The sequence below is a fragment of the Oryzias latipes genome, chromosome 16 (genome assembly GCF_002234675.1).
Source record: "Oryzias latipes chromosome 16, ASM223467v1".
NCBI lineage: Eukaryota > Metazoa > Chordata > Actinopteri > Beloniformes > Adrianichthyidae > Oryzias > Oryzias latipes.
In genome coordinates this window covers 1,638,298-1,659,074 of record NC_019874.2, presented here as the reverse complement: position 1 = coordinate 1,659,074, position 20,777 = coordinate 1,638,298, and the positions used below count along the sequence as shown (strand labels likewise).

Sequence of the window (20,777 nt, the reverse complement as noted above, 5' to 3'; positions counted from 1 at the left end):
TTCCTAGCAGGTTAATTCAACATCTTTCTCCCCCTGACTTTCTTTTGGTCTCCTTCTGTCTACTTAGATGAAGAACTGCTGCAACTCCCAACTCCACCTCACTTTTCGCTCTTTTTGGGAGAAAAATGCTTTAATTTCACTCTCAATGTCTTTTCTAATCACCTTCTGTTGGAAGATCTTGGCCCTTCATGAGTTTGAGAAGTCTTTTTTTTTATTTACAAGCCACTGTTCAAACATGTAGGCAATAAAACTGTTTATTTTGGAAATGTTTTGCTCAGTATAGGTAATTTTATCTTTATTATCTGAGCTGGGATCTGGTTTAATATTGTACAGCTGAATAATGCTCAACCTTGTTGCACCAGCAACGTTGTGAGGGGCTGTAAGCTAGTGAAAGGGAGCGTAAACAGATGGATGATGGGATGGGTGTACTCTATATAAACGCTCCCACCCATGACTCAGAGGCAAATTTGAACTATGGCAGTTTTGCAGAAACGGCATAATCATAACTAAAAGACCATTGGGAATACTTTTTGAAATAGATCAAAAGATGATCGGAGTGGGACTTTAAGGGTGTTTGGGCTGGTCAAACGGTGAAAGCCAAGCCCAAGTTCTCCCTGGTACAGGACGGAACAATGTAGGCTGGGACAGTCGTACACGACCCTTTGGTGATTAATGATGCTGCGGGAACTGTTCCAGTCTCTGCCTTAACCCATTTATACATGGAACCCTTAGAGAAACACCCTGAATGGTCAAAACAAGCATATGATCACATACATAACCAATACAGATGTTCCAAAATTTCAGTTTTTGTCAAAATAAAACCTTAAAGACTTTGACATGACTGCACATGTGAATTCAGGAACACACGGGCTTTTCTAATATATAATACATCATACAAGCAAACACACGCAGCACAGAGTACAGTTTCATACACCTCTGCAAGCTGATGGATGGGGCACTCACGCTCAGTTTGGACCTGACATTCTTGGACAGTATAATACGCAATTACTCTCCCTTATCACCTTGGCCGGAACAATAAAGCCTCACAGGGCCATAGCTCATGCCAGCCAAGGAGCAAATTTGTGTTCACTTTTGCAGCGACACCTCTTTCCATCACAGGGCCACAGTACAGTCTGAATCCACTGCAGCCTGGAGAGCACAGCCGACCCTTACCGGGTGGTGCACATGCTGTCCAAAAGAAAAAGAAGGCCCGACTGTGGCGAGACGCTGGCTTTTCTGCTGAAGAAGGAACAATGGATCAGTGATAGATAGGCCACCATTTGCAGCCAGGTGAAAAAACAAGAACCCTTTTTCAGTTTCATGTAAACATGCGGTTCAGGACAAAAAGGAGGAGCAAAATCAACTCTTACAACTTCTGATTAAAGTTGATTAACCTAAAGTGGGAGAGGATATGTAGATGAAGATACCAGCATATTCACTACTTTGTCATTCTGTGCAACGTTAAAAGAACTTAAAATGACATGCCCGACACTGTTAAAGTGCATCAATCACTATCTCATCATTTATTTGGAATAAAAAAAACACCCAGAATTAAAAAGGTTTTTTTGCAAAGACCAAAATTCTTGGGAGGATTAGGACTACCCAGCTTTAAGGCCCGTACACACCGGGACGAATATTCGCCAGGTGTTATTCGCCAGCGTTTTTCGCCACGTCTTTTGTGTTCACACCCAGGCGATTTTCGCTGACGATGAGCCGAGCGAACATGCAATTTCATTCCCTGACATTAGATGGCGCTTAATGTAAAACAGAAATACTCCTGTACACAAGGTGGCGCTGCGCAACTTTACGCTTCTTAAAGTCGCTTTTCACTCAGAAGAAGAGAGCAAGTATTTACGCGCTTGTCAGAATAATACAAAGAAAACATGAATATTTCAAGCACCAGTAGCTCCAACTGGTACTTGGTTCGGGGATATTTTAGAATGTCCGTCATTATTGCTTCGCGGCTGTGTAGACGCTACTTGGCGTCTATCTTCTTCGCTGGTATGTGTGCTCAGCAAGGCAGTTTTGTGTTTGAGCGCCCCCAAGTTGTGTTTTACTGTAACTTCAGAAGCTCCAGACACGTGTGCAAAAGCGCCATTCTCATTGGTCGAATAGATTTCGACGCGACGCGTCGAAAAAGAAAAACAAACCCGAGGCGTTTTTTTTTTTTTGACGCTTTGGCGCGTGGCGTTTTTTCGCGTCGGTGTGCACACTCTCATTGGTGCCCTTTGTTTAGTCACGAGGCCTTAAACGTCTGCAAAAATCGCCGGCGAAATTCGTCCCGGTGTGAACGGGCCTTAAGTCTGTATTATTGGTCCTGTAATATTCGATGTATGTCCTTCTGGGACGGAAAAACCAGACCTGACTGGGAACGGTTGGAAAATCAAGCTTTCTTCCCAAATACAGTAAAGTCACTGCTATATTGTACATCAGATCTTTCTAAATTTAAATGCCAGAACCCAGTTGTATCACAGTCCCTAAAAATTTGGTCCCATATAAGAAAACATTTTAAATGGAATTTTTGTTCAGTACAAATGCCATTGACCAACAATCAAATTTATAAATTACTATCACATGATACATTTAAACAATGGGGCTCTAAAGGGATCCACTTAGTAGCAGATTTGTTCATAAATAAGACTTTCTCTACATTTGACCAATTAAAACAAAAATATAATCTTGATAACAAAGACTTTTTCAAATATTTACAGATTCGCGACCTTATTAGGGCAATCTTTCCCACCTTTCCCAGTCAACCAGAAGAAAATGTTATGGATAAGATCTTACTCAATGACCCATTGAAAAAGGGCTCAATTTCTATAATATATCATAACCTTTTTAACATTGAATGTATTGCTACATTGGATCATCTGACAGAAGCCTGGAGTTTGGACTTGAAAACAACAATTATGGAGGAACAGTGGATAAAAGCACAGCAACGAGTTCACTCCTCATCCATATGCAGCAGACATGGTTTAATCCAGTTCAAAATACTTCATAGACTTCACTTGTCCAGAAAAAAACTATCAAGAATGTTCTCAGGAGTGGACTCTTCATGTGAACGTTGTGGACACGCTTCTGCCTCACTGTCCCACACATTCTGGGACTGCAACAAAATCATTCCTTATTGGACCAAAATATTTGAAATGTTGTCTCTAATACTTAAGGTTAAGTTAGCATTGGACCCTATAACAGGATTATTTGGAGTGCCAACTACTGGAATTTGCTTAAACAGTAAACAAAAAAATGTCTTGAACTATGTTACCCTATTGGCTAGACGTCTAATCCTACTTTTTTTTTTTTTGAAATGGTTTATTTCAAGCAATCAAATAGAAATAATACACAAAAACAATATAATCATCAGTTATACATTCATACAGTAACTAATCAAACTTAGGATAATTAGACATAATTAATAAATATTGCTTGAAAGGGAGTGGAAGGAAGCGAACTTATATAATCTCACCCCGTTATACTATAACCATTTTATTACATGATTTATCAATATCCGGTTCCTAGGTTTTATCAGACAGAATTAACAATCATAAGGTATCAATAAAGCACATGACAAAGATGAATTACTTAAGTACTACGTCAAAAATAACTATTTTAGAAATCAACATGGCAAATGCAGCATCTGAAATATATGCAAATTATGTTACTTTTAAAAGTCATTCATATGCTTTAAAACATAATACTATATCAGTAAAATAGACACAACACTGTTTCAGGAATTTTCATAGCAAAATTTCATCAAGTATCAAAAGATAAAAACATGTGCAAAGTTATGCTACATTAGGAACGATTTTTGAATCAATTTATCAATTTTAGGAGCTAGTGAAGTAATATCATCAAAAGTCAATCAATTTTACAATTTTCAATAAGTGATTAATCATTTGTTTTACTTTTTTTAAAATTATTTTGTATTTTTATTTTATTTTTTAAAATTTTTTTATAATAAAGAAATGCTGTAGGGGAAGAGTAAAAAGGGTCCATAACTGTCGATTGTCCAAGGTTGGTATTTCTTCTTTTACTGATAACAGCTGATCTCCTGGGTTCAAAACAGAGTTTATAGTTCTCTTCGATGTTATGACTGCAGACATTAGATTCAGGTCCATATCCTTCTTCAGCTGAAATCAGCTGCTGTGAAAGTTGAGGTCAAGTTGTCTGCAGGTCAGAACTCTGCTGTTATTCAGGTTACGTCAGACATACAGAGAAAGTGATGATTCCAGGTGTCATATTTCTTGAAATTATTTGGCTCTTTGATTTATTACTCCACGTTGTTTCAGACGACCGTGATCAAACACTTCTCAAAGTCCGTCATGGTGCTCACGACCAGAACCTTGGCCCGGTCCTCTGGACCGAGTGGTTTGACGTAAATCCTGCAGCCTTTAACCCAAGTGTTCTCAATCTGCTCACGCTTCCTGAGAAGCCGTGCATGTTTTGAGATTTCAGCATTCCTTCTTGTCAGATGGTCGTTCAGATAAACAGCAGATCCTCTGAGATTTTTGCGTTGATTCATCAGAGCTAGCTTGTGTTTGTGATTCACAAACCTGATGAGGATCGCTGGTTTATCCGTCTCCTTTCTCCTGGGGAGCAGGTGGCAGGTCTCGATGGTATTGAGATCCAGGGAAATCCCTTTAGATGTGAGAAATGAATGTATTTGCTGTTCCAGAGACACTGCATCGATCTCCGTATTAGAACTTCTAGCTACGCTAGCGCTAGCATTAGCAGTGCTTGCTCCTGCTGCATTCAGCTTCGCTCGAGGCTTGATCGGTAATCCAGTGAGAATGACATTATTCATCCTTACTTGCTGATCCACATCGTCCAGTCTTTTCTCCAGAATCTTGACCCGGTTTTCTCGCTGCTCGTTTTGAGCCCGAAATCTTCGGAACTCTTCCATCATATCCCAAAGGGGCGTTAGCTTAGCCGACACTTGATCCATAAAACTTTTCAGCGTTTCTTGAATAATGTCAAGAGTCTTTTTGAGATCTTCATATTCCTGGGGTTTCTTCGGGGGCATGGTCAGCTCTCTTTTTTGGAGAAAAATCAACTTTTTAAGTAATTTGAAGATAGTTGTATTCGCAGAGAGGCACGCCACGCGTCCTGCTGTGTAACCCCGGAACTTAATTGGAAAAGCAAATTTCCCCAACATATCTTAATTTGATAAGAAACATAATGCAATACTTACATTTAGAAAAGATTAAATTTTCATTGAAACAGCAAGAAAACCTTTTTTTTGAAACATGGCAACCATTTATTGACTATTTCAACAGTATATAGACAAGTCAACCCCCCATTTAAACACATAACACAAATCTTTGGTTTTTTTTTGTTTTTGTTTTGTTTTGATATTGTACTGTCTGTATTGTTTGCTGAAGAAAAGAATTAATAAAAAAAAAAAAAGTGCATCAATCACATCATTCACACCAACATCATTGACATTTATTTTAAACTGACACAACAATAAAGATGTGAAGACACCCTGTAGTAAATTGGTTTAACTCATTTAAAAAGGGTTTCCAGGTTTGGAGCTTCTTTATTTTATACCACTTGCGCTTAGGTTTCTTGAAACAAATGAAGACAAAATAAATCTTGCAAAATGCTACCACCAAGTTATTCTCGTGTTCTCCTAATCGCCTAATCTAGGAAAAAATTTGCCATTATGGTTTAAATGCTCAAATGAGAAATAATGATGAGGAACATAAAAAAAATAGAAAACAAAGAAATTGTACTCTAGAATGAAGTGGAATTTAAAGCCAGTAGATTTCAAAGATCTCCGTTGGCTGGCTGCTGTCTAGGACTGTCACACAGGAAACCTGCGTTTGCTTCCAGGACGGGCAATGAGCTAAATCCAGTCTGGGTCCTTAGGCAAAAGCCTTCACGCTGTTGCCTATCTGGGTCTCTCGGAGCCTTTAGAATGCAGGGTTGTGTCAGGAAGGGCATCCTGCGTAAAAACTCTCTGTTAAACCACCTGTGTGAATCAGTGAAGCTGATTGGCTTTTGCGACCCCTAACAGGACGTGCCGAAAGGTAAACAACACGTGCAACAATGATCCTCAAAAAAACAACAGTATAAATGAGAAAGATACACTACAGCTTCAGTAATATAAATATTTTAAATGCTGTTTATGTACAGGTCACCCAAGTGAAAAGTGGGTAAAAGTTCATCAAACACACTAAAGAAAAATCTTTATACTAATGATTAGCAAACTCTTTAGCTCACTGAAAACCACTAAGCACTATATATCTGCATAACATAGTAAGTTTTAAATAGTAATAACAAATAAATATAAAGAGAATTATTATATTCTACAGAACCTTCAGATTTGGGTTTTTGCTGAATTTGACTTTATTTCTGGAAAGACCATCAGGAATGTTGTTTACATGATTTGACCTTGTTCAGGATCAGCTCAGACTAGAGTGCTTAATATCCCATTTCAGTCATATTATGATCTGTTGTAAAATCGTGCCCAGTGGTCTCTTAATTATGATTATGCCGTTTTTGGGCAAAATGTAAAAATCTGTCATTTTCTAGGACCGAGTATCTACAGAGCGCCGGCACATTGGACATTCACCTCTAAGTTGTGGGCGGGACTGTCGGCGCAGAAGTAATCCTGTGCTCATTTCCCATCATGCTTTTGTTTGCACTCTCTCTCTTGCTAGCTTACAGCCCGTCACAACGTCAACCAAACATTATCCGTGCAAAAAAAAATGGCGAGCAATCTTGGAGCTATCCAGCCGTACACTTTTGAGCCCGAGGCCAGCTCAAACGAGAAGAAAAATACGTCAATAGATCTATTTGGAGCAGAGCAGGGAGCTTGCAGCTTGCCATGGTAGCTACTATGTCACAACTACGATCTTTTTCCAACAGTAGTTTTTGGCCTTCTCCTGATTCACAACGATTTGACTAAAAAAATACTCAGAAACAAAATTTTAAGCTTAATTTTCTTTATGTATGTCCTCCATGCAACAAAAGGTCTGCATTTGCAGTAATCTTCTTTGCTGAAATCTCCTTACCAAACTAGATCAGGCTAATAGAGAACCGACAGCCGTCTGCTGACGCTGCTTTAGACAGAGTTTACCATTACAAGCTCATAAATTTGGCAAACAATAGTTCCAAAAACTGAACCCATCTTCTGTTCCAAACTAGGAGCATAAATAGATAAAATAGAAAGCAGAACTAAAAAGGCTCTAAAGAGAGCGCGGGTGGATTCCTGGAGGGGGGGGGGTTCTATCTCTCAGATATGGTAATTGTGTAATTGTGGTATTAAAACAACACAATGTGCGTTTAGGAGTCAGCAGGTGCCACAGTTAGTGAAAGCCCACACCAGCCCTCCTACTATACACTGTATTAATTAGTCCAACATGCTCCCAACTTCCTCCCCCACCTATGCACTCAATATGGGATTCAGCCATACTGATACTCAACAGATGCATCACCTTTTCTCACCTCCTTTCAGCCTTTCCCTCTTTAGCTCTCTCTATTCCATATTCCTCCTCCAGTCCCTGCCTGCTAATAGGCCAGCAGTTGAAGAGAAAAGCCTCATTGTATAAGATTTCAATTGGATTTATTTTCTTGTTGTTTTAAAAATATTTAGAGGGGGTTTCCTCGGATCGATTGCTCTGTCTGGATCCTATATGTGCACCGACTCTCACTGTTGCTAACGTGTGCAGGGATGGTCATCCAAAAAGGCCTGTTCCACTTAAAATAAACCAGCATTCAATAGACAATCCTGAAAGCACGACAGAAGCTGGGCATCAATTAGACACTCAAAGATGCCACTGCGACTTTACACAATAGTAGTGGAAAAATGTACTTATTGTTAACAATAACACTGCTCCTTGAACGCTAAAGTTACGATTATTTGCAGCTTGTTTAAAAAAAGCTGTAGCAACATCAGATAGACACCATTAATTGACAGCCAGGACTCCCAGTGCAGTATCATTAGAATATTCTTTTTTTATTTCCCAACTATAATTATCTCCCTCTATTATCCATCTCCCTCTGAATAGTAGATGAGTGGCATTTGATAGATCATTTACTCGCTACTCATTTACATGCATTTCAGGGACAGCCTTGATGGATACAACATAGATGACATCCATAACATTTACCAGCCATATTATAACTGCACACATCACTGTGTGTGTCTGCTATTCTCTGAAAGAGACAAATGTCAGTCAGAAACTTTCTTCATTTGGCCTGGACGGCAATATCCCCGTTTATTCAACGTCTAGTGTGTACTGAATGAGAAGATGCAGCATCTTGAAGCCACCAGAGAGCTTTTAAACCTGGGAATAAAAGCAGGCCAAAGGTGCAGACCCCTAAAGATGCAGAGGTTCTCCATCTTCAGGTTTGTTAGCCAGCGGGGCGTTTTACAATCACCCTATTACCCCAACCTCTCTTGCTGCTTCCTCCCTTCTGGGCCCCTCTGCATCCCAGGGGCCACTAAAATGTTAATTGGGCTTCTAATTTACTGTTTCATTTGCTGCTACCTGTAATGATCATAGTGTTACAGCCGGGGAACAATGGGGGTAGGAGCATTCGGCTGGTTCATACTGATAGAAGGATTATTCCACTAAATGCACATTTACCAACTATTTTTACTAGTAAATAGAAACCCAAATAACATTTTCCGTAGATACAAAATAGAACATGAATGTACTGTTTAACAGTTTCATTCCCGTTTATAGTTGTCCTTTATTTTTGTGATTATTCCACCCGTTAGTTTCCAGCTGCAGTCAGAATATTTGGACAAACGCAGTGAGTCAGCCGACAGAAAACCTGCTCCAAAACAGTTGAGCTAGAAGCCCTAAAGACCCTAAATGTGATATAATCCTGTGAGAAATTCAGAGTATTGGCAATAGCCTTTCCCTTTGCTGTTTGCTGAACTGCACATAACAGACAGAGGAAATGAGTCAAGTGCTCCACTGCAGTAAAGCAGGTGTAGCAAGCTGCTGAAATGATTTTGTCACAGAGGGGAAAAAACGAATGAGTACATCTAAAACCAATGATGGGTTTAGATCATTCCCTTTCACACTCTTCTGCCACGATCTGACGAGGAAGGGCGGGATGAGAGGAAGAGGGAGCGACGCAGGGCCAGAGAAACCGACAGCTCCAGAGAGGGGGAGATGTGCAACGCCAGCCAAAACTTTTTCAATTTCACCGACAATTTCCTGTGTAATTACTGATGTGGTATGATGGTGTTTTAATGACAGGGACCTGCCAGTGACAGCGACATTGTGTGTGAGGTTCAGAGGGAGATTGTGTGTGTGTGTGTTGATGATGGCAGAGTGATGAGATGGAGCCATGCTGTGGAGATTAGACCTGTCTGCCCTCCACCACTCCCACCAACAACACACACACTCAGATAGTATCATTAGCGGCACTCTCTGCCTGTCCAAACTACCTTATAACACCACCTGCTTTCTCACTATCACACACACTGACCCCCCCCCCCCAATACTTGCCCTCCAACCCAACCCATCAACCCCCTGATCATCAGTGTCATGGCTGCAGCCATCAGCGCCGCCAGCCGTGCGCAGGCCAATGAGCCGGTACCTGTAGTCGCACCAGGGGCAGCGGTACGGCTTCTCCCCGGTGTGAACGCGCTTGTGCCGTGAAAGGTGGGACTGGGTGGTGGAGGCAAAGTTGCAGAGCTTACACTTGAAGGGTCTCTCTCCTGTAGAAAACAGATAAGAACCAGATAGTAGGGGTCAGACTGAAAGCATTGAGATTCTTTTTTTTTTATTAAAAAAACAGTCATCTATAAAAAGTTGGAACAAAGAGTAGACAGATAAGTTACAGAAAAGTTGCCAAAAGCCTTTCAAGTTTCGACATCAAAGCCTATTTGAATAGAAAATGAACCTCCAAATTTCCGTTCAATCCGTTTGTCCAACATAAATAAGAGCAGACTATTATCATGCCTTGTTTTTCAAAGTCAGACATTACCACAGACCTGGATTTAACCGGCCCCACTATGGGATGCAGATAGAAAATCAGGGGGGCATGTTTGGGTGTGCTGAGAGTTTGGGATGTCATATCCTTAAGAGCCCCTAAAATTCTTGATATCATCATATCTGTTCATCTCCATATCATCTATCTTCTCCTTTGATCTATTTGTCTTACACGTTTTATGCTGAATGCTCTTCCTGACACTACCCTCTGCATTTACCGGGCTTGGGACAGGCACAAGCCGGACTCTGGTTGAGGCTGCATTTATCCGTTTTTTTCTTTTTATGTCTGTTCATTTGGGGGTGGGGGCAGGCCTGGATCTAGCCTTTCTTTTGTGTCCTTTTTGCATTAAAGATGTAAAGTGAGGAACAGTATTAGAGAAGTTGCAGCACCAACAAGCCTCCATGGCCTCAGGCACACACTGACACTTGCATGACAACAGGCTCACAACTGAATCAGTGAAACTGACACATGCCAGCAGCAGAGGGGAGCACAGAAATGGAAGGTTTTACAGAGAAATGGCAGGAAAATCTGAAAGAATGAGAGCTTAAATTAATATTTATAACAGCATCCTTGATGGTTGACAGTTAAAGACAGTTTTTGTTTTACTATCTCAATGTCAAAATTTAAAAAAAAGAAGGAAAAACCTCTCGTTATTGACAGCTTATCTGTAAAACGCAATTTCCATAAGCGACAGAATGACACAGTGAAATGATAACTGAAATTAAAAATCTCAGATTCAGTCAGCCATGCTGGTACACATGCCTATCACTGACAGCGGCGTGTCACGCTGACGTGCGTGAGCGTGGCTGTGGGAGACAAGATACAGCCAAACAGGCTCGGTTCAGATCTCAGTGTCAATTATGATCCAGGGAAAGGAAAGTTCGGTGTTGGGGACGTGGTTTGTGCGTGCAGAGGAGTTCAGGACGTGCGTCGCCGCCTTACCTGTGTGTTGGCGTCTATGTTTGGTGAGGGCGTGTTTCGTGCCGCCCGCAAAGCCACACAGATCACACAGATAAGACTTCTCTCCTGTGGAGATAAAGAGAGAGAAGGAGGGTTGGGTTGAATACATAAAAAAAGAAAAAGCATGAGTGGGCTTTAAGTGAGGGCTCATCAAGTTCTACTTGACATATTTGAGTCTTGAGTCCTCTGAGTGGGTAAATCTGAGAGTTGATATTAAAAAACTGCACTCAGCAAGACAAAAGAAGAGAAATAGAGAAATGGGAAGAAATTTGGTAAAGAGGAAAAAAAAGGCTCAACAGATGAGAAGATGGTCCAGTTGGCAAACAGATGAACCAAGCAGAAGTCACAGATCACTAGTGAAAATCCATCACGGCTCCCATAGCTAACTAATTCCTCCAATCAGATGGATCCATGTAAATATGTCAAATGGGGGACGGGAAATTGCCAGTGTGGTTTATTGACTGTGATAAAATCTGAAAAGCACCGCTGAACATAATTACATACTTGTCAGAGCCATAAAAATTAGCTTTATTATCAATGGGATGGTTTTGTACAACTTCATTTGGGGCGATGCCTTCCAGATGGGGAGCATGGAGAGCTTTTTTACTCTCCCGCTCTCTTCTCTGCATCTGGCTCTGTCGTTAACAGCATGATGGTCCCCCTTTCTGCCTGCCGCTGCACACAGGCGGCAGCGGCGGCAGCGGCGGCTCGTGGAGCAACATTTGTGATAAGACTCGCTCTGGGAGACGAGCGCGCACTTACGAAACGGACAGATGTCCGTGCAAATCTGCGCAGAAACCGAACTGCATGTGGCGAGAGCTGCACATGCATGGAAACCAGGCTTTTTAACAGCCATCCATGCTGTGCATGCATGTTCCTCTGGTGCAGCTCAGATCCCCATCGCCTACATATTCATAGACGTGCCGCCGCTGAGATGCAGCTCTTGCCGCCAAACACAGCATCACATTCGGGGGACTTCTCCAGCTGGGCCTCAGTGGCGCTCTGCTGTTCTTCTGCACAGATAGATGCTCTCGCCGAGTCCACAGAGGCAAAGCGACAAACTTTTAAAGACGCTTGACTGCGAGAGGAAAGCCACTTAAAACAGGAAACAAAGCCCGAAAAACTCACAGTTTCTTTAAAAGAAAGCCTTACTTCTGATGAACAAGCTTTCCAACTAAAAATGACTGTTTGATCCTTGATGACAGATGATAATAATTAATTTGAATGAGGTAAAAATTAGAAAATGTGAATCAACACAAACAGAACTGAGCGTATATGTATGTTCTCAAATGCATAAGTTTAAAGTTGATAAAATCCCATTCTTGTCTGTTCTGTAATTATTGATGTTTTTATATATATTTCATAGGCAATAGATAAGTTAAGTCTAGTGATTTGACCTGCTTTTATTCAGCAGTATTAGTTTCAGTCTTTCTGAGATTATCTATTTTATTTTTAACGAACAGCCTATATTCTGATTTTTATGGACTAAACTGACTAAGGTTGACAATTCGTCTTCTTTAACTTTATTTTTACATCATTAAAGTCTATATTACATATTATCAGCACTAATTTAAATGTGAAATGCTTTAAGGAACATGTGTCTCTTTATGTCATGTTTTCTACTTCCGTAGGTTTTACACAAAAGAAAACAACCTTAGAAGTAACATAAGAGTCCTAATGATTACTACTTAAGACAGTAACATTGAGGGTAATGGGATTACTTCTAAATAACTATAATCCATCAGAAATAAGTATATTACAGTTAAGAGTAATTTACACAACTCTGTTCTTGAGTAATCATTAATTTTTTGCTTTTGCATTGTAGAAAAAACAAACAAACCGTCTTCACTGTATTTTATCTTAGTGTATGTATTGCATTTACTGAAATAAAATAAAAAAACTTTAAAAAACTCACACTATGATCTGTTTAGTGTCTGTCCGATTGATCCTCAGAGATACTTTCTCTAATTTGAAGATCATTAGGACTTTCCCTCTTGCAGCAGTAATCCATCATTTTTGTATTTATTCAACTTTTGCTTTTATTTGATTATTTTCCATTCTAATAAAATATTTCCAGCTCTGCTTGGTGATTCACCAACATTCAGATGTTTTCTCTCTGACATATCTGGAATTCAGCAGCAAATGGCTGCTGCTCAACATGTCAACTATCTGATGGTAAATTCTCTGTAAAAGTTTATCTTAAAGATAAACTAACAAGGCACATTTAATTTTTAAGAGTGTATTAATGATTGATGCTCATAGTCAATTTTAAGGCCCTACTTTGAAAGAAACTGCTGGAGAATTGGCCTCACCTTTGACCCCTAGTTTTTTAGAGACTGCTACTAAATTGCTGCAACTCATCTGATAAACTTCTTTCCTTTGATTATGAACTGGCGTCTTATTTCTGATCCAAAGGTGAACCCAATGCATCTCATCTTCCCCTAAAATCAAGTAAGAATTTACAGTAAAACCTACGTTTTTGGCATCATTTAATTGTGGGATAAAGTTTTGAGGATGAAAAAATCTTAATTTACATTTACAAAGCCTTTCATTAATTACAAATTTGCCACCTGTCCAGGGACTACAGATGAAAAAAAGCCTTTTGGCTAACGCTGGTACATTTGCAGAAAGGCCTTTTAATGTGCAATGTCCCTGTAAAATAAATAAATAAAATAAATACATGCATATAATTACATTTATTAATACAAATAAATAAAAACTTTGTGACCTGTAAGCTTTTACACAACATTACTGAATTTAGTTTGAACATTTATGGTTTTCTTCACTGAAAATGATGATGTATATAATGTTCATACATTAAAAACCAGAATAATGATACAAAAGAACTTTTATTACTAGTCCAAACTTGTCGTCAGTAACTAATCATCGAGTCAAATCAAACAGCAGTCACTCCTCCCCTCCTTCCCATCTCTCATTACGCCCAACGCTACAAGACCCCACCGCAGGAAAATCCATAGCCATCGATCCCTCTGCCCAGCCGCGGTCGCCACAATTATTCTAGAGGAGGAAACGCGGCCGATAAATTACATGTGTGCTTTTCATCTGCAGTTCTGCAGAGTTGAGCGCTCAGGAGACCTGCATGGGAGGAGAGCAAGGAGGGAGCAGGAGGAGTGACTCGCTGCTGTCAACACTGCATGATCCGGCTGAGCGGAGCTTCTGTCTATCGTGTGGAATTGACCAAAATGTTGTTTTAGTCATGTGGACGTCAACCTGTTTTAATCCACAAATTGGAGTCCAGTTGATGGGGCCATAACCACAACATTGACTTAGAGACCACATAAAAAAAGCACATCTTTCCCTGAAAGCGTATCTACTACTTCTGCTTCTACACTGAGAGCTCTTCAAACTTTTAGGAATTTGAACACTGCCATCACCTCTTTTGTTCTTGTTATGCGTTTCCACCCTCCAAACCTACTGGAATTAAATAAACCAGGCACCAAAAAAAACTTTAAAGTCAAAATATACAACCTTTCTTTGCATGTGTGTAAGAATATATGTATGTATGTGTGTGTCTGTGTGTGTTTTAAACAACCCCGGAGGAGTCTGCACGCAGCTATAATTGCCTCCCTCATTAGTTATGTTTTAGCAGAAGCGGATGGGAGGGCAATTAATTTTACCGCTTAATTTTTGACACGGAATCCGCTGCTGTATTGATGCGTTCACCATTTTGGGTCTCATTTTTCAGAGAAATTAATTGACAAAGTGTGAAGATTTATCAGCATATCGCCAGATTAAGCGACAAACTGAGGCAATAAGGAAATCAATTGTGACCCTGTTGCTGTGCTCTGCTCCCCTCCCCACACCAGCGTCCCACTCCCCCCCCCCATCCTCGACACCCAGGAGCCTGGGAAAAAAGCTGGGTGGGTCAGATATGGTGCGCTAATTTATTTATTCCAGCCGCTCATTCATCAGCCGTTACAAATGACCCTGGCGTATGACGACCACTGAAGCCCCTGTCACTGCGCTTCTCCCCCAAACCCCCCCTCAGACATGACTGCTGTGTGGGGAGTGATTAGCATAAAAAACATACAAATCAAAGAGGAACAATGAATCCTGCAGTCTGGAGGAGAGAGGAGGTGTTAACTTTACCCTAACCCTTTTTCCAGGAAGTAAACCAGGGAACGCAGCAAAATGATGCATTCAAGGAACGTGAGTGTGTCGGGTTTTTTGTTGTTTGTTGTGTTTTTTTTAAATGACACGATTTTGTAGCATGTGACTTTGCTTTATTCTACTTAACCTGCTGGCTTTGTGGGAAAAGACTAGGTTAAAAGGAGCATTAGGCATAATAATAACAAGAACTAGTTACTAGAAATATTTAGGAACCTGTCCAAAGCTTTACATTCATTCTGCCAAACAGTTTTCAACAATAAAATAATAGTCACACAGTAAATGTTGACTTATTTTTGGACTAAATGCTTATGAAAAAAATGAGGATAATGAGAAGTGTTTCTTCTTCGTGAAGCCTTTCAATACATATTTTTTTGTGTATTTCAACATTTGATTCAAATTTACCTCAAGACAACAGAATCTTGGGAGCAAAAATTTTTATGATAAATTCACCAAAATTAATAGAAAGACAACATCAATGTCTTTTTAGAACTTTACGGTAAAAGACAAACTAACAAACTGAGGAAGTCAAGAATAAAGCCAATTATGAAATAACAGATGAGGAGAATGAACTCCAGGTGTGTCAACCAATGTCTGTAGTATTATGTTGTGTGACAGCAAAGCACCAACACTACTGTCCATGTCTGCATTTAACCTGTAAACCATCTGCTCTGTGTCCACTGAGAAGTCTTTCAGAATGAGTTGACAGTGTCTGTCAATCAAACCAAACAAGGCGGAGACACTTTTGTGATTGGCTACTCCTTTACTCAGACATAAGCAGCAGCACCCTGACTACATCGATTGTAGTTGCTTAAGCAAACGTGACGGTGCAATGCACACCCTTCAACACTAGGGGGAGTATGCACCTCAACACATCGCCAGTGTTGCCAGATTGGGCGGTTTTGGTTCCAAATTTGCGGGTAGGCATAATTTGGGCGGTATTAGGGTCGGTTCAATGTTTTTTTCCTCATGAGAATATAAAAGCGGACTAAGCTGGGTGGCTGTTGGATTGCCGCTAATCCTCTATGTCCTGGAGCTGCGTAAACGGACCAGGCAGAGATGCGTAATGGCCCGGTTCTGTCATATAACCTGTTGTTGAGGGTTTGCCGCCCCGCCTGTCCAAAATAGTGTTCTTTAAAGCTTGACGCTGCGCCTGTGTGTGGGAGGAGCTACCAGCTAATGTTTTTAGGCTACATGGAGCGGTGTCTGTGTTTATCTCACTTACAATACATGGAAGACACTGAAAATGTTGAGAGATCAGGTTTATTTATTTTGAAAAGTTCTACATGGTAATCATGTTTCCATGTTTGAGTCCATGAAATCATTCAGAGATTCTGAGTCTGAACTATCTTTTATTTTGAAAAATTAACAGTCCATTATAACAGTTGTGTAATGTTGATTGTCCTTATTTTATATATACCGTATTTTCTTGACCACAAGGCGCACTTAAAAATTGTAAAAATGTACGGAGCGCCCTATGGTGCGGTGCGTCTAAGGTGGTGTTGCGTGACTTCGGTAAAGAGGACGCAGGAGAGGACAGCATGAGACCGGTAAGGAGGGAAGTGAGGACATAAAAGAAGACACACCCCAAATGGTAAAAACGTGCATGTATGTGCATTAACAGAACATTGTTTTGGAAACCCTGAAAATGCTGCATAGAGAGACGCTTATGAAGCTCAGTTTAAACTGCAAGCTATCAGCTACGCGGAGAAACATGGGAATCGAGCAGCTGCCAGAGAATTCAAGATGAATGAATCCATGGTTCACAAGTGGAGGAATCTGGAAAATGAACTCCAACACTCAGAAAGCTAATGTCAGCAGAGCTGTGCGGATGTCGCAGAAATACGTCATCTTTCTAACTGGCACACCACAGAGCGGGTATCTAGGAATACGAGTGGATTCCCAGGGATCAGCTGATGTGCGTTTACAACAGACTCATTCTGCTGAAAAAGCTCATTCTGAATTATATAAGTCATTCTGAAAAAACAGCAACGTGAAATAAAAACAAAGCTACTTTGGAACATTGATTTTGAAGTCTGAGTTTCTAAAAAAACATAGAATTATAATAATATTCAACATGATTAAAATAAAGATTTTAAAATGCTGTTTTCAAATGATGAACAGGTTTTTACAGCAACATGAAATCTATTTAATAATATAATGGCTAATTTAAAATCTGTGTGCAGGTTTTCACAGTTTCATGATATTTTTATATATTTATGAGAGATTTGTTGTTTGATTGTGTGATTGCACAAGGTCGTAATTATTTTTTTAATTATGAACAATTCGGGGCTCCGTATTGGCATCCCTGAGAACAAACACTCACTTATAGCCCGCATTCAAACCACTGACAACTGCCAACGATCCCTGGACAGATTAGTTTGTAATCTCTTTATTCTATTAGAACTGCATGTGATGGAGATGTTTTATAAGCTGTAAATAGATTACAAACATGGAGATGATACTTCACAGTGTCAGCCTACCTGCTGGAATGTGATTGCATGGCGAGCACAAGGCGTAGCGAGGCGTCCCAGCCAGGCCCCGCCACTGACAAAGGAGTGTTAGAGGTCATCGTAGTCCAAACTGCATTAGCCTTCAGACCGTCGCTAATCAAGTTAGGCTTCATTGTTCACCCAAATATGTGGTTCATCCATATTCTTCAGCTTTCATCTCTGCTCACCTTTCATCTTTCAGGTTTTCTTATGCAGTTGCTTTTCCCTACTCAATCACCTCTTCAAGTGTGTGTCCTGCAAACACACACTTTAGGCGCACATGAACGCCACAACATGCCACCCCGACACCCTTACAGGTGACAGCTACGCGACAGCGTGACGGCAACCACCTGATGGGGAATGATGAGAGCCGGAAACAAATGAAAATAAAACGTCTAATTATGTCAGCGGCACCTTGACGGTGCTTCACTGCTACAACCCATTTAAAATAACATCCAGCACTGCGACGGGCACACGTGTGGACTCGTGCACGCAGCAGGCAGCAGTGACGGATGGAGGGGCCTGGTGCAAGTGCTCCGTCAGACTGTCGGGCCACTGGCTGCTGCTGCTTCAGTCAGTGAGGTAACGGGGCATCGAGGACTCGTATGTGTGTGGGATGGAACTAAAGTCTGCTGGGCTGCAGCGCAACGACACCTCCAAAGAGACTGACTTAGACCCCTATCCAGGGGCCTATTATTCCAGGAGGTATCCACCCACCACCCACTGCACCATCTGTCTACATAAAGTTCTCACTGAGAGCAGAAAAGCACAATTTCCAGCAGTGCCACAGTGCACTCAAATGTGTGTACAGAGACAAAAAAGGACAGAATAAAAAGACAAATGGCTTGTTGTGTTACAGGAAACAAAGAAAATTCATATCAAAGGTAATTTCTGTGATTTAATTGCTGAAAATCTGTCTATTTTCCATGAAGTAAGTTGAAGACCCACTCCAATGAAAATGATGCTTTGTGTTTGTAACACGTTCTTGTAGCATTGTTCTGATGATGGAGGGATAAATCAGGAAGATTAGGCTAAAAGTTGCATTACTGAGTATTTCTGTATTCTTATGGTTGTGAATCAAGAGCAGCCGACAAAAAAGAGCATATTTATCATGCTGAAAATATTCTGGACGAGGCCACAAGCTCCTGCTTTGAGCTCTCAGCAACGGGGAGGGGAAGGGGGGGTGGGGTTGCTTAATGCCAACAGAAGTGAATTTTTAAGGATCTACTGCCACTTTTCAGTTTTTGGATTTTGCCTAAAAACATAACGCTTTTAAAATAAACCAAAAGATGATGGTAGTGGGTCTTTAAATGAGGATTTGTAAGTACACTACATTTAATCAATGCATTTTTTTTACTGCCTTTAGACTTTAAGAAAATAAAATTACAGATGAGAACAGCACACTTTCATAAAAAAAAAAAAAAAAAAAAAAAAAAAGATAGTTGCCAGCGAGAACAAATTTTAAACTCACATGCCATAGTTGCCATAAAGAATGTAATCATTTGGGTTTAAGTTTAGGATTTTTCAATGCTTTCCTTTCTGAATCAGTGGTGGGAGAAATAAAAATAATCTGTGAAAAACTCCTGAAGGATTTTTCTCCTTCTCTTTTCCCACCGCTTTGTCTTGCAGAGAAGCAAAAGGGGGAGCTGCTTGGGCGTAGGAAACATTAACTCGAGCATCAGATGGATTTGAAGACAACACACTTGCCGACCAGCTGGATTTGAGGAAAATACACTTGGTGTCCAGATGGAGTTTCTGGGAAAATAGACACGACGCACACTACTCTATTTTTCTTACCATTCAACCCTCCAAATGTGCAGGATGGCAGAAAACAAAAACACAAACATCCCACTGCTGTTTTGCTCCTCCTTGGCGATCAACTGGCCGTTAGCGCGTAGAATAACAATGGACGTTCTATCAGGATCAGGAGGTGTGTTTAACCATCGAACAAGTGTCTGTAAGGCTGCCAGGATACTGACTTCCCTGGATGTTGAAAGCGGGTACAGATGGACAAGTCCAGGCTCTCGTCAGCCAAAACTTGTGGATATTTATTCCAACCAAAGCTGCGAAGATTCATAATTAAAGTGAGATTTTCACACTTCATATAGACTTGCTTTGCTGGAATAGTTTACAGCTAGAGGGAAGAACAGGGCTGTTCCAAGTGAACTTAGACCAATAAAAAGAAATCAGCTTTCACAGATTTGCACTTCAGCCTGTCAGATAGCTTTTATGAGGGAACAATTGGTGTTGTGAGCCTCACCGGTGTGTGTCCTGTAGTGGTCCTTCATGGCTGACAGGTTGAGGAAGGAGTAGTGGCAGGATGGCCAGGCGCACTTGTACGGCTTCTCCCCGCTGTGCAGTTTCATGTGGTTGTTCAAGGCCCATTTTTCACTGAACGAGCGGTCGCACAAATCGCATTCGAACTTCCTGCAGGACAAGAGCGGAGGGAGGAAAAGGAGGGGTGAAAAAAGAGCAGTTTACTGATCCTAAAGCCCATGTAAAATACTTGAAATCCACCCTATGAGAGATGAGGCGGGAGGTCTGAGGATACCCGCAGAGCACGGGGGGGGGGGGGGGGGGGGGGCGGCGTGTGATTGTACTCGTGCACACACATCACACACAGAATCCAGTTGGCTGCTGGTGTGTCATGTCTGTATAAGCAGGCATTGATTTTTCTGTCCTGGCCTGCCACCTCCACCATTTATTCTCTGCTTTGCACCAGGGCCCAGAGGACTACAGAAATTCTGTTACACTCCACACACACACACACACACCCTGCAGGGCCATTGGGGGGAATAGAGTTCACCTGTCCAGCGTCCCTTCCCACTTAACCAGTGCTAAATGAACAGTTAACAACATTTTACCCCCGTGTGTAGAAGCCTTGTCTGTTAAAACTCTCCCACCAAACATCCTCCTCCTCACCAGCGCCTCACTCGCCTCTCTTTAGCCTCTCATTCCTGTAAGGTGCTCTGCGGTTTGGTGCTGAAGGCTTCTATAAGCACATAAACTGAATATGCATGTCATTCTGTCCCGCTCTGGACATCTGTCTGTTCTTTCCCGCCCACGGCCCGACAGAAGCGGCTTCTTTCTCTGAATCAGTGTGTAGGATGTTCAGGCCCAGATTCATCTGCCGCACTATTGGGCTTCAACAAACACAGAGACAATAGGAAAAAGCCCGCGTTTGAATTCATCTTTACCCTCCCGCTATAATTTAGTCGCAGAATGACTAATGTGCGA

At 41.1% G+C, this 20,777-nt stretch overlaps 1 protein-coding gene across 1 annotated transcript in view; it reads right to left on the bottom strand.

Annotated features, from left to right (window-relative positions):
- znf407 (zinc finger protein 407) overlaps nt 1-20,777 on the bottom strand; it is a 180,571-nt gene that overhangs the window by 65,846 nt on the left and 93,948 nt on the right. The window contains exons 6-8 of the mRNA XM_011473345.3: nt 19,801-19,967; nt 10,903-10,986; nt 9,565-9,685 (exon numbers count right to left, since the gene is read on the bottom strand). Of these exons, the coding sequence (XP_011471647.1) occupies nt 9,565-9,685; nt 10,903-10,986; nt 19,801-19,967 (372 nt within the window). The remainder of the gene's footprint in view (nt 1-9,564; nt 9,686-10,902; nt 10,987-19,800; nt 19,968-20,777) is intronic.